This window comes from Melospiza melodia, chromosome 3 (genome assembly GCF_035770615.1).
Source record: "Melospiza melodia melodia isolate bMelMel2 chromosome 3, bMelMel2.pri, whole genome shotgun sequence".
NCBI lineage: Eukaryota > Metazoa > Chordata > Aves > Passeriformes > Passerellidae > Melospiza > Melospiza melodia.
The window spans coordinates 43,206,122-43,226,476 of NC_086196.1; the positions used below are offsets into that span (position 1 = coordinate 43,206,122).

Sequence of the window (20,355 nt, forward strand, 5' to 3'; positions counted from 1 at the left end):
TTTCTTGTGAGATCTCAAGTACCTGAGTGCTTTCTGCATTGTCACATTTGGCTACACCCAGGAAAACAACAGGTGGGCTAAAATGGATGCTTTTAAAATTCTTTCAGATCAGAAAGAATTCTGCTTCTGTTTTTCTGTTGAATTTGACATGTGACTACAGATTAGGGCCACTTATTTTATCTTCTGATTTGCTTAGCTCTACTTCACTGCTAGTCATTGATGCATTGTCCTTGTGCAGACATTGTTCAGAAACTCCTAATCTTAGCTTTAAGAAGGATCATTTCTGTGTTACTGAACACAGCCCTGGGCAGGTGTCCGGGTGAGGGGAAAATAAAATGGGTCTTTGTGATCTGTATATTTGTGATTAAATGATTACATATTGCAAGGGTTAAAGGGAACCTGTGGGTGCTCCTATCGTTTCAAAACAATGCTTAATTTCACCAAAAACTGTGAGTGTACTCTGCTAATTTATAACAGCCCATCTAGATAGGAATGCCAACACCACTTTGTAGCTCCAGAGCAGCTGCAGCATCTGGCTTTGGTCCTGGGAAGCCAGGGGTTTTTCTGTAAGAATCTGCATGTTTGCAGGACTGCTGTGTAGCCTGGGCCTTGCATATTGGATATCCATGTGGCTCCAGGATCCAGCCCTTCACACAGAGGCTGTCTTGTGTGAGGATATGGACTATTAAAGACAAAACAAAACCAAAAACCAACAGCAAACTTGGCAAAGGAGAAATTTGGAGTAAGCTATATTTCTGCAGAGGTAAGGCACATTAGTGTTTGTGTTCATTTGTATTCTGACAGCTAATGCTGGTGGTTTTAATAACTTTTTAATAACACCTTAGCATTAAAAACAGAACTGAGGAAGAAAGTTTGTACTCTAAGAATAATAATAATTAAAAAAAAAAAAAATTAAAAGAAAGAAAAAAACAGTAGCACTGGCTGATGGGTACTACAGACAAGAATTCTGAAGCTCTTCTAAAATCAATAGTAATTTAAAGCACACTAAATAGTGCATACCTTTCCTGGCTGCTCTTTGTACTCCTGCAGAACCACTGGAATTTAAGATAGGGAAAGACCAGTTATGCCAGCTAGTTCATGTTCTACCATAAGGGGAGTACTTGGTCTATTAACATGAGATTTTGAATCACACTTTTGAAAACCTCAGTATCTCATGCCCATACACTGACAACAACTGCCACTGCTTATACATTTACAAATCTAGATCAACGGAGGGAAGAGAGATTGTGATTTGTTCCATTTTCTGTCTCCATGCCACATAGGAGCACAGATGAATATGTGTATTTTATTACAATAATCATATTTTTCCACTTTCCAATCTAAAGACCCTGACTTTTGTTTTGGGTTTTGTGCTGATGCCATATATTCAACATATACTGAGAATAGATCTCTTGTAAATTCCCTGCCTCATTTTGGGGTAATACATTCTGTGGTTAATATGGAAGTTGATTATTTTCAACTCTGAACCAACATTTTCTGATGAAGATGCTCAAAATTAGGCTACTCAAGTGCATGTTCTGAGACCTAGATAAATTGGCCTGATTTTTAAGGGTACTGATCTCCCATAATTTCTATGAAAGTCAACAGCAGCTAGAGAAGTTCAGGCATTAATCAAGTCAATTAATTAGGTGCCTGAATATGTATTCAGGTTCCTAATTTAAGTATTGTGCATGGTGGATAATGTTCTGAAAGCTGCAGTCCAATTACTGAGTTCCATCTTTCTTTCAGATAAGGTCTCAAGCTTCATATAAAAAGCATGACACCTGAAACATAATCAGTCCTATTTCCTGAACTATTTTTCTATTGTATCGTGTTACAATGGAACATCTACAAGGGTATCTGACTCAACTTTTTCTTTTTATTAAGAGTGAGCACTTGATTAAAACTAGCCAAATAGCATAAAAATCTCTACAGATTCTTTTACATTTGTAAATGAATTTGATTGTAAGTGTGTTCATTCCTGTGTCATGTAAGAGTAGCAGCAACTTATTATCTGCTAGGCTTGTTCCAAATAACTGATCTGTTAAGAATAGTAGTTCTAAATATATTTTTAATTGAGCGTGCGAGTAAGGCAGCAAGGTTACATAGCTACCTAAGGGAGAGGGGAAGACTCAAGATTGGGATTTCTTTCTTTTTAATTGTTTCTCCCCAGGAGTTCAGGTCATGTAGAAAATGGTCTCTGTGGAATCCTGTTCTTAGAGAACCTTGGTCAGGATCCACATGGCACTGGGAGAAGGCTGTGAAGAAATCAAGAGACGAAGGCAGATCCAAGGTCTCTGTGATAATAACTAGATTAAGTAATATTGGAATTAAATTGGTGCCTGAGGTCTTGGGAGCATGGACACTTGCTGGACCCTGCAGAGTTTGAGAGAGGCTCAGAGACAGTTTATTGTTGAGCTCTAACTGACAGAGGTAGCTATGTGAGACACAGTAATAGCACCAAATTAAATCCTCTGCTTTCGTATTCCCAAAAAAGGGGACAGAAGAAAATAAGAGAAAATAATAATAATAAGTATACCACCACCACCCCAAAATCACCACCCAACAAAACCCATGATGCCAGATGAGAATATGGCCTCTGAACAGGCTGAGACAGATCAAAAGTCATTCCATTCCATTCCATTCCATTCCATTCCATTCCATTCCATTCCATTCCATTCCATTCCATTCCATTCCATTCCATTCCATTCCATTCCATTCCATTCCATTCCCATTGCTTGTGAATCTTCCATTAAAGTAACTGTGCTGGTGCCTATGTCCTTTAAAAGCAAAGGCTGAGCCTGACTGTTCAAATGCCTTTGTTGGCATTAAATTTTAGCCAGTTAATGAAATAACAAGATGGATTTCAAATGCTATATTAGGATTTGAAATCACCATCTTTGTTGATTACATATACAAACCATTCAATCAAAGAAAAAGATCATTTGGCATATTGTATTCCTGATTATAGGATGAAATATTAATTTCCAATACTGAGAAATAATATGTTGCTGCAGAAGGTGAATGGTAATTTCAAATAAGTAAAAGAACATATTGTGGTCATTTTACAGGCAGACTGTACACAGTCCAGCATTTGAGAAAAAAAAATTAATCATAATAATTATTTGTCAAGCTCTCATAGTAATTTCTCTCTTTTTCAAAAAAAAAAAAAAAAAGATACTGGAATCACCTCACATTTTCTTCTATGTTGGTTTTTTTTTCCTAGAATGAATATGTAATTTAATGTTATGTCCTAACTATCTGAATTAGTGTAGATTTCTTTTAAGCCTAAACTGCTTCTGACTTGATGGATTCCCAAGTTTAGAATCAATATTTTATTGATTTCCAGTTTAAAGCCTTGAGTATAATGTTTGAGTTATTTGACCATAATAAACCACTGTATTTCCATGTCATTTCCATGTTCAGTTCCATGAGCCTTCCAATCTGCGATCACAGTATTTTAATCAGGGATGAACTTCCATAAGCTAGAATGGCTGAATATTGATTATTTTATGATCTGCAAGTAGATGAAATATTTTTACAACTTACTTGCTTCATGATGGAGTTGATTCCAAACATTTTTATTAGAATGTGCATAAAAATGAATGTCCATAACTTTATTTCATTATGGCATTAGTATACTTCTGGTTATACTTCTGGTTTGGCACATGACTGCAGCCATGAAAACAATGGCACATCAATACAAAGTCATGCTTCTTTTCAAACCATTTGTACTGATGCTTGCTTGGGAGTAGAAGATGCAGGAAGTGATTTCTTTTAAATAGGGGCAGTTATTTTCTTTTGTTGTTTCCCAGTGTATTAATTCCAAACAACAGGAATTAAGATAACAGCCAAAATGAGGCAAACAATAACTTCAAAACTTAGCGTTTTTGGCAGGTTTTTGTTATCTTGCTTCACTGTTGAACATTCTGTGAATTGTACTTCTTAAGCTGATTTCATTGAAGTGCACACACAAATATCACAAGTATGAATCTTTTTTTTATTATTCTTTGAAGTGGACTGAGTTGTTTTCACCTTGCACTGAGCTATACTTTGTAGACCCTTCCATTTCTATTTCATTAAAAACCAGTCCTCGCTGCAGAGCTATTTCATCAAGATCATTCCACCAAAAGCTATGAATAAGGGGAAGCAATGCTAAAATGTCCTGCCAAGCCTTTAACAGTCCATAGCAATGGATGTGTACAGAAGGGGTTTCAAATGGCAGATTGCAGGCTTGTTTGGAGAAGGAATCTCAGCATATCGTCCTCATAGGGCCATAAATCCTATATTTTTTGGTAAGTAAAATTTCTTATGAGGAATCTTTATCCTAATGGCAAGAAACACAGAGGCTTCAGGCCATGTCATCCCCTACAGAAGCTTTATTAAGCTGATGAGCTTCTGTCAAGCCATCTGCTCTAAGTGGGTTTCTCCAGACCTGCATTTAACAGCATGTCCCCCTGTACATGAACTTGTGGAATTTCTCTGCTTGTTACCTAGTTTCTTTCTCCTTTCCCGCTTGGTTTTGTGGACTTACATCTTGCAACTTTTCAACTCTGTGATCAGTTTCTTCAGCTCTCAGTGGCAGGAGTTATAAACGCACGGGAACAATTTGTGTAGATTGCAAAGCCTGTGGTGTTGAAAAGTTACACCTTGCCAGGGGCAGCTAATGAAGGAAGAGACAGCCCCCTCCTGGGGCTCCTGGCATGCAGACAGATGTGCTGTTAGCATGGCCCTCAGGTGATGCGTTATGTTTCCCTTCAAGTCCTTTCTTTCGCTGCTAAACAACACAGGAGACAGAGTAGGAAATGCGGATTCATGGAGAAGTGGAAAAGGAATGTTTTTCTCCAACACCGCCTCCCACTCCAGTGATGCAGTTCTGACAAAGCCATGCTGGCAATTTCTGCAAAGGCCTCCAATCTTCCTCCAGCCTCTCCTGAAGGCAGACAGGGGCTGCAGCATTGCACATCAGCTATAAGTGCTTGTGAATATGTAATATCTCACCCAGACATGCCCTGTCTGCTCAGCCCTGCATTGTCCTGTGGCATCAGACATGCCCAGTCCTCACATTCCCTTGAGGTTGCAGGCAGCCCTAGGAAGGTGATGGACTTCTCATCCCCTGCTTTTCTTCTCTGGGTCACAGAAAGGAGATTGTCTACTCTCCTGGACAAAGGCCCACTAGAACATATCTTCATCATCTCCCTCAGTATAAGCATGAGCTATGTGCATTGTCACTTGCTGCTCCTCCTGGAGTCAAGTAGTTGTGTGAGAGTCTGAATGCCCATGGGAAGAGGCAGGAGAGCAGAGCAGGGAACAAACTTCAGACTCTTGTATCTGTTTAGCAAAGTCTGCAGACTGGGAAGTGAAGGAGGAGTTAGATCAGTTTCCTTCTGTTTTGCTCCCAAGTCATGTGGTGAATTCAGACTTGGCATAGGGCTGGCTGCACTGCTGGGTCCCCTTTCTCCTGCCCTGTGCTTAGAGACTCTGACACTTGCTCTACATCTGATTAATGAGTGAGTCAGTGACTTGTACAGTCATTTCTCCTCGCAATGTTTCAGCTTCACTGTGGCACTGTTGTATTTGTGTATGCCAGACTTGTTCCAGAGTCTTTGACACTAAGCTCTTAAAGCCCTAATGTGCTTACATAACATGATATGGAGAACCAAGAAAGTAAATTTAATTAAATCTTTCCCCACTCCTTCTGACACACAGGGAGAGACAAAAGGAACTTCTTTTAGAACACTGGGGAATAATGTGGTGTACTCACAAAAGCAGCAAGGAAATTGAAGACACTGGTGGTGTATAATATATATAAAATGAATACTAACCTTCAAAGGTTTAGGTGTTAGATATCTGAAATGAGAGAGAACCTGTACCTTGATGGTGAATTCATATTCTGGTTTCTTTTAGCCATGGAGTTGACATCTGTAAAAGATATGCTGGTAAAAATAAATCTAAAAACCCCAAATCCTTTTAAATTCAATATCAACTTTATTTCAAGAGAAGTCATTTCACTGGTGATTTGAATAACTTTGCTAACGATAAAAAGAAAAAAAGAAAAACCCTCCATGAAAATACTGCTGCAATTACCATCTTGTTAATGCCTTGGAGAATTCTACTGCAATTTTTTGAGGAGCTTTTGCTGAACACCCAGCTTTCAAATGGGTGTTTCTATTCACTTCTCTCTAGTTTTATATAGAAGAATAGAAATACAGTAATCCCAATTAAAAAACTACATTCACCAGATGTAACAAAGCAGTAGTATCTGAGAGTCTCATAGATTTTACATTACTCAGAAAGAAAATAGCAGGGTGTCTCAACTGGTAACTGTAATTGTATCCTAGCTTTTCAGGGAAAAATACATCAAATGTAATTGCATGAATTTAATCTCTTTGCTTGGGGAAATAAAAACCATTTGAAGAATGGAAGCAAAACCTTTCTGATTTAATGACATCCTGAAAACAAAGTCTGAAACCCTGTGAACTTCATTTATTGCTTCATGAGTACTGTAAAATGTCAAATATTTATCAGTATGTTTCAAAATCTGGTGTAGAACCCGCATTTTGTAAGACATTCTTTCCTTTTAGTTTTTCCTGTGAAAGTTCTGCTTCCTCTCTGGGGGAAGAAGTTGCAGTTCTAGATAGAGAAATGCATTGCTTCCTTTAGAGTGGCAACATGATGCTCAGGGGGACACTAAGGAAAGGTCTTTTCCTTAATGTCTATAAAATACTTATCCTTCCTCAGACTTACCTTACAAATAGAGGAGCTCTGTCCAGACAAACATGTAGTTCACATACAATGGGAATTGAGTTACCTGTTTCATCTTGTGCCTTTCTGATAGCTCTGTCCTCTGTGTATGGGATCCCTGTAAGGGATCTCTCCTCTCTTTCACTGTATTTAGCTGCCTCTTGGACTTGCCTCCCTGCTGCTAGAAAACAGACACCAAAGTGAGGAGTAAAGTGGTAACCATTGCACATATCTTGTTCTGTTTGAAAACAGAATAGTAACTGGTTTTCTGGGAACAGAAACCATAAAAGAAACAATAGCTTACCATGATGGGATCATTTGTGGTAGGTTGAATGAAACACATATTATGGCCTGTGAGAAATTTTTCAGCCTATAAATTCTCTCTCATGAAAATTGCAAAAGTTCTTTTTAATTGAGAACAAAGCAAGGCCTTGTTCTTTTCTGAACATATTTTGGCCTGGAAAATATGCTCCCCCCAGATAATTTTTCCACAAATTATTGGTGGTCACATTATATCTTGCACATAGAGACAGCAAAGTCATTGAGACAGCCCACAAGTGGGATCTGTGCTCCTGATCCACAATTGCTTGTTCTAGTCACCAAATCCTGGCCCCTTCCTCGTAGGTAGTGAGCTACAGCTTGAAATGCCTTGGAAAGCAGGCAGTTACCTAGGAAATAAAACTTCAGGAATTCTTGTTACTCCATATTTGACTGTGGGCTGGAAGATGTGTTTGGATGTTTTCATATAGAATAAATGACTTGTTGCCTGTGACTTGGTTTTGGACATAGCGAGTACAGTAGCAGGAACAAAAGTTTATTTCTAATCTTAAGATGTGCAGATTTCATTCAGCCATACAATAGTAATGAACAAAATGTATTTTTTATCAAAAAAGGCGATACAAAGAGAAAAAAACCAAAAGATGCACAGGTTTTAAATACACCATCATTGTTCTTATTATATCTAGAGATATTATAACCTCTGTTACTCATTTTGCAGTGCCTTGAAGTGAAATTTGTTAAATAATTTTGTTGTTATCTTTGAAGTTAGATAATGTAAAAAGATGTTACAAATAGAATATAAGAGGGAGTGAGCTGGCAGTGTTTCTAAAACATCTGAATCAATAATGGCAAATGAGTTAAAACAAATGAAAAATTATTTTATACAATCATAGTTTGGCATGCTTGTTAGATTAGCTATTATTGAATGTTCCCATGTGCAGAAAGATAAGCCAGGGAAGGAGACTGACCTGTCTGAACAAATACCTTTGGCTGGAACTCAGGATAATAAAGGAGAGTTTATGGCATTTGAGTGAAGGGGAAACAACTCAGCAAGACTACAAGGATTTCATTAGGTTATACAGGGAGAAAATTAGAAGGGCCAAAGCCCAACTGGAGCACAATCTGGAGCACATTTTCTTTCCTATGTGTACAAAGATAAAACCATAATTAAATATTTAAGCATCTAACTAAAACTGTTCCAACTTTTCTAAGTACCCAAATACCCTAACATTTTACAAAAATCACCATTAACTAAGTTTTTTCATCACCATTAACATTCCGTTTGGTTTCTAGAATAATCTTTAATTCTTACCTTTAGAGTCCCAGATTTAAAATGACTAGTCAGGTCAAAATGCTGACCTTCTGCCCTGCTCCTTGCAAGATCCTATGACACAAATTTGTTGTGGTCGAAGTCTGTCAGGTCTTCTCTAGCATGAGACACTGCAAGATAAGTGACCTCCAGTGCTTTCCAAGGACATGCTATGACACTAGCACCTCTTTACACAAACCTGCACAGAGGAAGATGAGCACATTTTCTCAGAGCCACTGGGGGTTCTTTGGTTTCATTGGAGCTTTTTAATTTAAACTCTGTGGGGCCTGACCAGAGTTAAAGCAGATTTTTAAGGGCTTTGCTCAAATGGCTCCAACTGCAGACAGGCTTGAAGCATTGGCCGCCTCTGTAGGAAGCCTCTTCCAGTGTTTGGCCACCCTGTGGCAAAGGCAGTGTTTGTTGGGACTGAAGGGGAGGATGAGGAACCTGCCTCCAGAATTTGTCCAATGGATTTGGATATTTGCTAGCAGCCTGAGTACTGCTCTACCAGTTCATACCCAGCATTTTTGGGGGGAAGCCCTCTTTACTCCTTGTTATACTTGCATAACCTATACTTGGGTTATGCAACCCAAGTATGGCAGATTTTTTCATTTCATTTCATTTCATTTCATTTCATTTCATTTCATTTCATTTCATTTCATTTCATTTCATTTCATTTCATTTCATTTCGTTTTCCCAATGAAATTTTGCCCCAATTGTCCTTCCAGATGTATTTATTTTTTGCATAAATTAGCACTCATATTCAAAGCAACCGTCAGCCATGTTGTAACTTACAACAAAGCAAAAATCTCATTTGGCCTTCCTATGAAGCATGGCAGTCCTGTAAAGCACAACTGCAAATTGAGAAAGCAGTATATAAATTTTTAATGCCTTCATACCTCTGTCAGGATCACCAGAAATGAAGATAGTTTTTGTGACAGCTGGTAACTTTTTTATTTCACCCTAAATATTCAGCAGATGACCATGGCAAATGATAAAACTGTCTGCCTATTCCAGATGAAATAATGTCCTTTATAACAATTTTGTTGAACAGATTTTGGCTTTTTAAGCTAATCAAGAGTCATCTATGAACAGACTGTGTTCTTTATCAAATGTCTATGTTTGCTCAAAATTTGCCAACTGGCTAGATTCCCCAACCAAAATGTTTTTACATTTATTTCCATCACAAATTCCATCCTGCCCTAACCTTTCTGAGGACTGCAAACAAGTAATATTTGGTGCTGAGTTTTATATTAAATATCAAGAGAAGAGACAGCTCCTATCCTTACTTTTACATGATAGTTAACTCATGGCTTGCCATAATTCCAATGGCCCATTTTTTCTTTATCTCAGTTTTTCAAGTGGCATTTGCAAAATACACTCTCTGTTCTTGAGAGCACTGTTAGCTCCACACTGAATTCACAGTAAAGGCACTAAATTAATTTCATGGCTGCTTCACAGTCACATCCTTCTAAGGACTTAGCTGAAGCTGGGATTATTTAGCTGTGAGATGCATTACTGTAAATGGGAAAAATAACAGTGATTTTCATGAAAATTTGGACTCTTTTCTCTTCCTTCTCTACCTGTCCCTCAGTATCACTTTTAGCACTATTGGGAGATTTTTCAGCAGTGTGTAGCTAGGATGTGGTGTTTGGTTTTTTGTTGGGATTTGTTTCCTGTTTTTATCTCCTTTTCCTTTCTGGTTAGTAGTGTATGTGTGTAGGTGCCCTCATCCTCCAAGATTTACTGACAGACACAGATACTAAAATCAAAACTGTGATAAAAAAAATGACCCAGAGTACTGAGAAGCTGTTAAACTTAAATTATTAAAGGAAGATTTGCATTACACCCAATAGAAAATTAAATATGATATTTAGGACACCTGAATTCTTCAAGGTCATTCAAAAATTAATGGTCTAATTTGAGTGACTTTAATTAATCCAATATTCACAGGATTTATGACTTACAGCTTTTCTTTGCTTAGTGAAAAGCTAAGGTTAGTGAAAGCTAAGGTCTCTAAAATTAAAAAAAATACAAAGTAAGAAAGCTAACAAAATATTTTTCTGTTAGTCTCTGTAGATCAATGATATTTTCTTCCAAGGCCTGAGAAACAAAGAAAAAAAAGAAGTTTCACTGTTCAGGGTTCTGCTTTGCTTTTTCTTACATTTCAAAGACTTCATGAGGAGAAATACAACTTTATAGAGACGGCCAATGACAAATATTGTAATACTTCTGCATTTATTAAAAACTTGCCCTATGAAGACTTAATTGAACACTGTTTTGTCTCTGGCTGAACACAATTACATGATTTCTTTTGTTTTAAAAATGCACACATTTCTAACTGATTGTCCTAAGTGAATTTTACAAATTCAAATGCATAAATGTATCAATAATTTATAATGATGAAAATGAAATAGAGTGGATTTTGACTCTGGGAAGTTAAGTTTAGGGAAAACATGACTTCTCATTCTGGATTTACTGAAAAATATCTTATTTACATGCAAGAATTTTTATATTACTGATCTGGAGACAATTCATTCAGACAATTTACATGTTGCTTTCCACTACAATACAATTATTTCGATAGGTGGCGTTGAGGTAGTCACCTCTGTAGTGTCAGACTATATGCTTGCAACCTTAATTTAGGTGTTCATTCCAAAATAGTCAAAAGGAAATTCTTCAATCCACAACTGTTTATTCTCTTTGGAGGTGTGCATATCATATTGAGATATGATAATCGAAAGCATGTTTTACTGAGTCAATACATACTTAAAGGAGTAGCCTCTTTTTAAACATTGGCAAATCCTTTTACATTTCGTTTTCTATCTCCATCACCCACATAAGGCTTGCCTCAGGAAACTCATGGATGCTATCATTGTCTCCTGTCAGCATTACTGATGTTTATGCTTCTTTTTTTTAACTAATTTTAAAAAATGAGTAAAACTGAGATAAACTTTCATGTAGGAAAGGGTAGATAGTGGGTGCTGTGCACTATCTGATTTTTGTGATCTCTTCCACAACACTCTGCTTAGAAGCTTCACAAGAGAATGCTGTGCCAAGCCCATGTTCTTCCTGTGTCTCATTCACATAGGGACTGAGAACAATTTCATTTTCTAGCTACAAGAAAGCAGAATCAGTGATAAATTCACTGTCTGCTAGTCCTATGGGACTAATCAGCTGATAAAACACCCTGACAGATAATTTATTGAGACTATATATTAGCATATACAGGCATACAAATGTCAGGCTATGCTGTACATAAGTGAGGGTGCACAAGCACTGGCATGCTCTCTGCTTCCCTGGGTGAATGTTCTGTCATCTTGCATACCAGGTTTTTTATTTTTTTTGTGTTTCTCAACATCTGAGTGGTGTTTGTTTCATGTGATTTGAATGTGAGCTGTGAACCTTTTCTCACAAAGAAAGTGACAGATACGTTGCCACTGGAAGGAATTTTTTCCTGCTTTCTTTCAAGCTGCTCCTTGCTTGGTGATGCTGGTGGTGAATGTATGATAGTGAGGAGCACATGAACTCATTCAGTCAGATTATGCTATATTCACAAAGCTTTTTAAATTCACCATCATGTCTGTTTGCTATGTTAAGCTCATCTGTGAAATAGTTACTGAGGCAAAATTTTCTTGCCCAGCTGCAATGCAACCCAGGGAAAGCAAGATAGACATCCCTGCATTTGCGCTCTCTGCTTTCCTATGAATTCTCAGGTGAAATTTCTGAGTTCTAGGGCAAGCAAACTGAAAAGACCTACCAAATCAGAGCCTTTTCCAATGATAAATGTAATGAATGTAGTCTTCATGGTTTGATTTGAAAGCCATATAATAGCTGCATTAGGGTAAGGAACTATTTTTCAGCTTGAAAGTTTTGGTGAACTTGCAGATTTTTACCTCCTTTCATCATATTAAAATGACAAACATCTTCCTCAACCTGGATTGAAGAAGTGTCAGTTAACAGCTAGTCTCTCACACATCCTACTTCCCTGGTGTACACAAGGTGTTCCTGAGACAAAATAACAGAGGCTGGATTGCCACTGCCTGTTAAACATCGAGTAACGTGGGAGGCCTGCAGATAAAAGCAACTTGCAGTCTGGAGCATATTGTCATTGCATGACTCAAGGGGAAAGAAGTAAAACTGGAAGGTTTCTTCCTTCCAGCTGCCTTGGGCCCCTCAGCACAGGTCTGCAGGGCCTTGGGGCCAGAGCTGGCAGTGCTCTGCAGCAGCTCAGCCGGCAGGAGGCAAGCAGGGAGCAGGCCAGGACCCAGCAGGGTCTGATGTGAAGTGCAGACCAAAACCAGCACCCTCTGACAGTGCTGGCCCAGCTGCAGATCAGAGGGAAAACCTATGTGGGGAGAAAACCTCTGCTGCCATGTTCTTTCTGATCAGAGGAAGGAGACTTCAGTGTCTGCTCCTGCTGCACTCACACAAAAACTCAGTGTTTCATACTTTTGCTGACTTTCTGTTGCAACCCCATACTGGCATATCTAGTACCACTTTTAACTAAAAGGACTGTTTCTGGTAACTGGAGAAGTGATGTTGATTTACATTGTTTAGTTATTAACACTGAAAGGGACATTGCTATCTTGACCCTCAAAAACATGAGATTAAAAAATAAAAACTTCAAATGTAAAAAAAAGTCAATTTTTCAAAGAAATCACTTCAAAAATTATTTCAGTGGAAATCTATCTTCTTGATTAACCTTTCCTAAAATAAATAATATTGTGGAATGACAAGGAAAAATTCAAAAAAATGACAAAAGATAATCAAACTATGACAACTTGATGCAATAGTTGATTTCTCATGAAGCATTTAACTTTTAATGAATTCAAGATTTCTGGGGTGGTGGTGGGCATGTGTTTTATTTATTTATGTATTTATGTATTTTATTTATTTATTTATTTGTTTGTCTATTTAAAAAATCCTCGACTGGCACCTTGTTTATGCCTCTAAATCTTTATAAGAGAAAGAAGGAAATCCCTTTTATATATTGTTGTTTTTCATATTTTCATGTAATTTCATCTTTCCTTATAACAACCCTTTTTTTCTTACCATTGTAGGCAATGAGAGCTTAGAAGAAAATTACGTGCAGGACAGTAAAATGGGATTTGTCATCAATGCAATATATGCTATGGCTTATGGACTGCAGAACATGCATCATTCCCTTTGCCCCGGACATGTTGGACTGTGTGATGCTATGAAGCCAATTGATGGCAGCAAGCTCCTGGAGTTCCTCCTCAAATCCTCATTCATTGGTGTTTCTGGAGAAGAAGTGTGGTTTGATGAAAAGGGAGATGCCCCTGGAAGGTAAAGAGGGTTCATCTCAACTATTAAACCAGAGGGTGGGAAGTGGGAATGTTACTGTGTTTGGTGATGTAGATTTCTTTGGCTTTTTTTCCTGAAGCATAAAGCATGGACCATTCTTTCCAACAGCCAGGAATAACACTGGTAACACATGGTATCTTATATTGGGACAAGAACTACAGTAGAGCTTATAAATTTCTGGTGCTACAGGAGATGAAAAACCTTGTAACTCACAGAATTCTGGTGTGCAAGGTACTATCGGGTCTCAGTACCAGGGTTTTAGCATATATAAAGCCTAATACAAATTATTGGAGTTTAATGAAGAATTTACCTGACATGGTTTTGAATAGAGGGCTGTAGAGCTCATCTATTCCAACTGGAGCTCCACTGAAACCTTGCCAGAGACTAGTGTTGATTGGCAAGATCCTTTATGATCTCCTTAATTTGTTCACTCCAAATAGAATCAGATCAGTCCCTGAATTTAAAGATAGGTCCTGTAGAGCAGGACAAATAATAGGGGGCTTTTGGCAGAAGTTTCTGTGTTTCACTCATTTGGGGTCTGGTCCCAGCTGTGGCAGCTGCTGTTTTTTAGCCCCCCCAGCAGACACAGGATGTACCCCAGCAGTGGGTAAGGCAGTCCCTAGTGGGGACTAGGATGTCACCTTTGCTTCTCTTATGGTAATGAACTGACTGAGATCTTTCATTTAGTTTTGTGCATTCCATTTTAACACAGATTTTTTTTCTTTGTTTTCTTTTTTACAAATACATTTAATTCAGCTGCTGAAGTACAAAGTCCATTATTAATTGAAACCTACCCAGGGATTGCTTCACTGAAGTTTGTTTTCCTACTGAGTTGTTGAAGTGCTATAAAAGGCTCTCTCACTCCATCTTTGGGCTTATTGCATAAGTGCATCTGAGTGCCAGCACCACACAAAGGAAGGGCTCTGGAGCAAACGAGTTTTCATGTCTTTCCATGCCTCCAATGAGTATTCATAACACACAGTGGTCTTAAAGCAACTCTTATCTCTAGTACTAGGTTTTATTAGCAAAACTGGCCAATATTTTGCCATTTTCTAGATTGCTTTGGTTTCTTTCTATTGTCATATTTAAACAGTATATATGTAGGGGGATAGAATAAAAGAAAATAAAGGTAATATAGAAAGTAATCTTACCCCTAAAGACTTGCAGCTGGGCCAATTATTAAAGATTAGGAGCAGGCCTGACTTTACCAGGCCACAGCTGTAACCCATGAGAAGAAGAGTGCTATAAAAGAGTGGATTGGTTGGTTCAGGGGAACCGGTGTCAGTTGGTTACTGTGGGAAGAAGGAAGAGTCAGTACCTAGCGGTGCTGCCTATAAGAAACATCGAGGAGGTACAAAACTCTTGCATGAAGGAGACAACAATATGGAACCTTTGCAATATAATGACAATATATATATACATTTAAACAGTTTGTTACATTTAATTAGTAACAAAAAACTAGTCAGTTTGGTCTTGTTGAGCATTGACTTTCGAATATTTTGGTCAAAAATACATATCAGTTGAGGTTAGACTTTGAAAGTAAAGCAAGCAATTCCCTTAAATTTGACCACATACTTATCAACATAAATGCATAAATCAAGTCTTTGCACATATAATTTAGATAATACAGAGAAATTACTGCTTAGTGTAGCTTTATGCTTTTTGCATATATTTGTGTCCATAAAAGCATTACTCCAGCTTCGCAGATGCTGCATTTTCTGTCTGTTAGCTATTTGGTTTGATGTTTAGATATAATTTTCCAATTTTAGCCTAATTCTTATTTATTATTTTGTCACCCAAGAGCATTTCCACAACTCTCATCAGTACCAAGCATAAAATTAGATTGAACAGTTGCTGAATTTAAAACATAACAGAGTTTATACCAGGATATTCCTCTGAGTATGCCAGAATGATAGAATTTATTCCATCCATCATTTTTGTCTATAGCAAGGTTAATTTTTCTTGATTCCCTGGCCTACTTAAAATTTGATAGGTTATTTTAGGTAGGGATTTTTTTTGTCATTGATCCTCATTTATATTTTCACAGTTTTAGCTAGCAAGTTTGGGCAAGGAAATTCAATTAACCTTTTTTCTATTCATTCTGCAATCCTTGAATCAATCGGTGGCATTTATGATGTGGGCAATATTGTATCAAAGAATTGCTGTGTATATATGAACTGTGACCTGCACAGTCTGTCAGATCCTTGTATGGCAGCAGTAGTTTAACAGAATCATCTGTAGCTTCAGACTGGCTGTAGTGCTTCCACAGCTTTGGTGGGAAGTCTCTTCATGCATCAGTGAACAGACCATAGCACTGTGTCAATACCCAGGAGTTTTTGTACCTTAGCAAAATGGACCACATACAAAACCTAAATATAGCAAAGTCAGCCTGCTATGAAATTTCTTAGTTTTTTGACTTCTCTATGCAAGTGCAAGAATGTCACACAAATGTGTAAAATGTTTTTAGACATCTTGTCCTCAAATCACGTGAACAAATCAACTTCCCAAGGTGAAATAATATTCTTCTTAGAAGGCAGCAAACTTTCTCATAATTTTCAAAATCTGTGAGGTTCTTTGAGCAATTGACTCCCACAAAATCTTAATTGTCATCATGATGAGCAGAGCAGATAGAGTTGCCTATAGTTATATTTGTCTGGCACTCCCATAATCTTCTGTTTTGAAACCCATACAGCTTCATGAAGCCTTAACCATTTGTTTAGACACAACTTTTTTTCTATCTCAGGCTCAATTCATTGTTTCAAGGTTTTTATCAAAATGAGATTGGAAAACACAGAGTGTGTAGCCAAAGGTGTATTTCTTCTGTGAAGAATCTTTTCTTTGAGTATCTCTTATGCAGAAATACAAAGGAAACTTTTGTTGGAAGGGCACAAATGCAGTCATTTAGCTGGCTATACTGCCTCTGGGAAAAAATGACATGGCTATAACTCTGGAAACTCAGCTGTCTGTGCTCTCTTTACTGTCATTAAGAACATGCTGATAAATTTACTGCACTTTTTACTTTCATTGAGTAGCTCCCAGTTCCTTCCTCTGTAGCAATCACATCACTCAAATTTCCAGAAATGGCTGGAGAAGGTGTGAAGGATGCAATAGTCAACACAACATCCTTCTCTGGAATAAGACATATCTTTTAGCTCTGGTCCATTCTAGGTAATTGCCTCCTTTTATCTTGTGGTTGGTATGAAGAACCTTTCCTCTCTAGAGCAAATGATTTGCATAGACCTCTGACCATAAATGCTTTGTGACAACAGGCAGGAGAACTTTCAGCCCCAACAATGAACCTTTGATATGTGGAGAAATGCTGAGGTTCACAAACTAAGACAAAAGTTTCACCTACACGAAACTTTTCATCTTAACTAGACTTGGACTTAGAACCACGTAAGTCTATTTAGTTCCAAATTTCCAACAGCTGTTCAGGCTTCAGTCATGGCAATGCTATCTACCCTAGTGCTTTGAGGGAATAATCAAATTTTGCCTTCTGTAAAGCCTTCAAACTTGCACATAAACAATTTTTTTTCAAATATGTATTTTTGTTTTAGAGTTTGGATTAACGGGTGTTTATTTCATCCATTTACATCCCAGCATTGCTCAGTATCTCTTTTCCCTCCTGTCTTTCAGGATAGCAAACATCAGTATCAGTCAGGTATTATGGCTGTGGGAAAAGGTAACTTCAGCTATCTCAGATTAACTGGAACAAGAGTGTGCCTGTGACCAGCTGATTTATATTCTGGCTTGCCTTACAAGTAACTTGCTCATAAGACACCACCCACTGGGTCTCATCATTTCCCAATATACCAGAGAGCTTGTTAAAAGAAGGATTAATTTTTTACCTGATGGATGTTTAAATGGCTTCTTTAAATGCTGCCATCTGTGTGTGAAATACAGCTGCCTCCAAGAAGTCTCACACTCTGAGAACTTCACAACTCTTGTCAAATCCTCTTCTTTTGGGATCATAATTTTTAGCATGGACACAGCCCAAAGTTGTTAAAGTTGTACATATGTGAGCGAGGGGATGGGAGGAGGTATTCCAGCACTGAATTTGTCTTTGCTCGAAGCACAGATTTTTCCTTAAGAAAAAGAAGGAAAGGATAAAGAACTTAAGCACATCTCCATACACCAAGTGTATTTTCTAGACCACATTTTTCTACTTAAAATTCAAGCTGCATATCAAATCTGTAAACATTGTACTACAACTTGTCATAATGCAAGGCTGTGTAAGAGCTTTTAATCTACATACTTTATTCTTTGACAGGTAACCTATAGGAAAGGGAATAGTATTACAAGAACACAGGAGAACCTCTTAATTGATATTGCATTAATGTCACTCTGTGTCTTGTGATGTATTTTTGTAAAAATGAAAAAAGTATGTCGGCTCAAAAATTCCATTAAGGGAATGTGAGGTTTTAGCAATCTTTTATTCCCCTTCCTGAATTAATTTTCCAGCCCAGAGTAACTGATTTTGTGTCAGTCTAATATAAGGTCAAACTGAAATCCAAGTACATTTTCCTTGCTCGGGAGAGGAATGCACATTTCTACTGAGCTTTACTCCTGTCTGTTGAGCATCCATTATGAAATGCCTGACTTTCACTGCTTCTTGTTATCCTGATTCTTCACAAGCCTGGAAACAGCATTTCTTTTTTTAGGCACTTCCTTTAGTGTTAGAGCTGGGATACGAGAAGCAATTGTTCCCTAATGAATTTGAAATTTACCCGTTTCCTAAGCAATGCCTTGATTAGTGGCCAATTCCCAACCAATGGCTCTGCCTGCTGCTTGGAACTCCATTGAACTGAGTGGCAGGGGTGCTTTACACACGTGATTCAATGGAGCTCTGCAGTGGCACTGGCATTATCTGAGCATGCATATTTGCAAAACTGAGGTCTAATTACAGCTGTAAATATGCATTTCTTTAAATCATCTTTAACAAAGACTTAGTTAAGAAAATTACTCTGCTCTACTCTAGAGAATAATTCTAGCACCTCTTCCCTCTGTGAAGTGCAGAGAGAGTTGAAATTTTGCATATTTGAACCTCAAAATGGAAAAGAAACAAATGGATGTCTCTCTTTGCTCACAACCAAACATGCCAATTTTATTTATGGTTTGTACTTTGTTTACCTTACCTTTCATTCTTAAAACATGTACAGATTAGCAATGCCCATTATAAACAAAGGATTTTTTTCCTCTGGAGACTAAGCCAATCCAGTACAGAAGAGCAAGGCAGTAAATCCCAGGCTTGGAAAATATAGGATGCTTTGTTATTTTCAGCTTTAATGCTAATTCCTTGTTCTCAGTGCTCTTTCTCTTGTCATTTATTAAACAAAATCCTCCCCCTTCCCATCTTAAGAAACCAGTATGTGGGTTTAGCCTCTTTTGTGGTTCTTCCTCTCTGTACACGCTCCAACATTCATTCTTCCATTCTTGCTTATTTTCTACTAAGAATCAAGTTACATTCTGTGGGTAAAAGAATGAATAGAATAAATATCAAGAAGGGATGCACACACCTCAGGTCCAACACACTGAGGGCAACGGGACATGCTGGATGTTTATTGTAGCAGGTTTTTATGCTTCCCTTACCTTAGCCTTGGGAAGTGCTCTCTTCCTTGCCTAGGGTGAGGAAGTAAATGTTGTGACTGAGGTGCTAACTTTTCCTGACAGGATCACTGGGCTGCATGAAATGAATGGTCGAACTTAGAGCTTACAGCTAACTCATGGCAAACCAGTTCGATTGGTCTGAGCATTTCTGCTTAAGAGCTCCCAGCAAGGGCTATGTTACAACCAGCCTGCACGGAGACACCAACTGAAGGTTAAAGAAGTTTTGACAAATTATTTGAACTAGCAGCACCCAGACATTGCCTACACATGCATCTTCAGCAGAGTTTACTGTCTGGTGTACAGTTCTTCCTGGACACACAACTTTTTACCCATAATTTTATGCAAGCAAGGCAGGCAATCGGCATTTGTGTGCAAATCAGAGCTGACACTTCCTGTGATTCTGCTGCAAATCCTAAAGGATTTTGGGTTTTTGTGAAACACAAGTCCCTGGAATTGGGGGATAACTTGAATATTTAGAGGCAGAAGAAGAAGAGCAAGGTAAATTTTTGTCCTTTATGTCGCAGGACAGTGACTCATTGTTTTTTCCTTGCAGATATGACATCATGAACCTGCAGTACATAGAGCCCAACCGCTACGACTACGTCCTGGTTGGGACCTGGCACGAGGGCGTGCTCAACATTGATGACTACAGGATTCAGATGAATAAGAGCGGAATGGTCCGGTCGGTGTGCAGTGAGCCTTGCCTGAAGGGCCAGATCAAGGTGTGCCTGAGACACCTACTTTCTGCTGTAGAAATAGGAATATCCAGTCAGTGTTTTTTTTCCTAACCCCAACCAAGCTCCTTTCCAGCCAATGGGTAGGACTTCCTTTCCTTCAGGAATGCCAAAATGATAGAATCCTAGACTAATATCTTTCTCTAACAACAGTATATACAGGCCCATGTTTTCTAAAATTGCCATTTGTACGGATGCAGAATCTTCTAGTGTGACAGAATTTGAGTTTCACCTTATGTGAGAAAGATTTTTCACTTAGTCATTGCCTACAGCATTCAGTGACTGTGATTCACCTGGGGGCTGATCTTGAAAATATTGTGACCCACAGGAGTCCAGTATTTTGTTCCAGCAGTT

At 38.1% G+C, this 20,355-nt stretch overlaps 1 protein-coding gene across 4 annotated transcripts in view; it reads left to right on the forward strand.

The window, feature by feature from the left end:
• The window catches only part of GRM1 (glutamate metabotropic receptor 1), a 181,561-nt gene that overhangs the window by 125,478 nt on the left and 35,728 nt on the right, over nucleotides 1-20,355 (forward strand). For all 4 annotated transcript variants that reach the window (XM_063151534.1, XM_063151535.1, XM_063151536.1 and 1 more), the window contains exons 5-6: nucleotides 13,396-13,642; nucleotides 19,821-19,989. In XM_063151534.1, coding sequence (XP_063007604.1) covers nucleotides 13,396-13,642; nucleotides 19,821-19,989 — 416 coding nt within the window. The remainder of the gene's footprint in view (nucleotides 1-13,395; nucleotides 13,643-19,820; nucleotides 19,990-20,355) is intronic.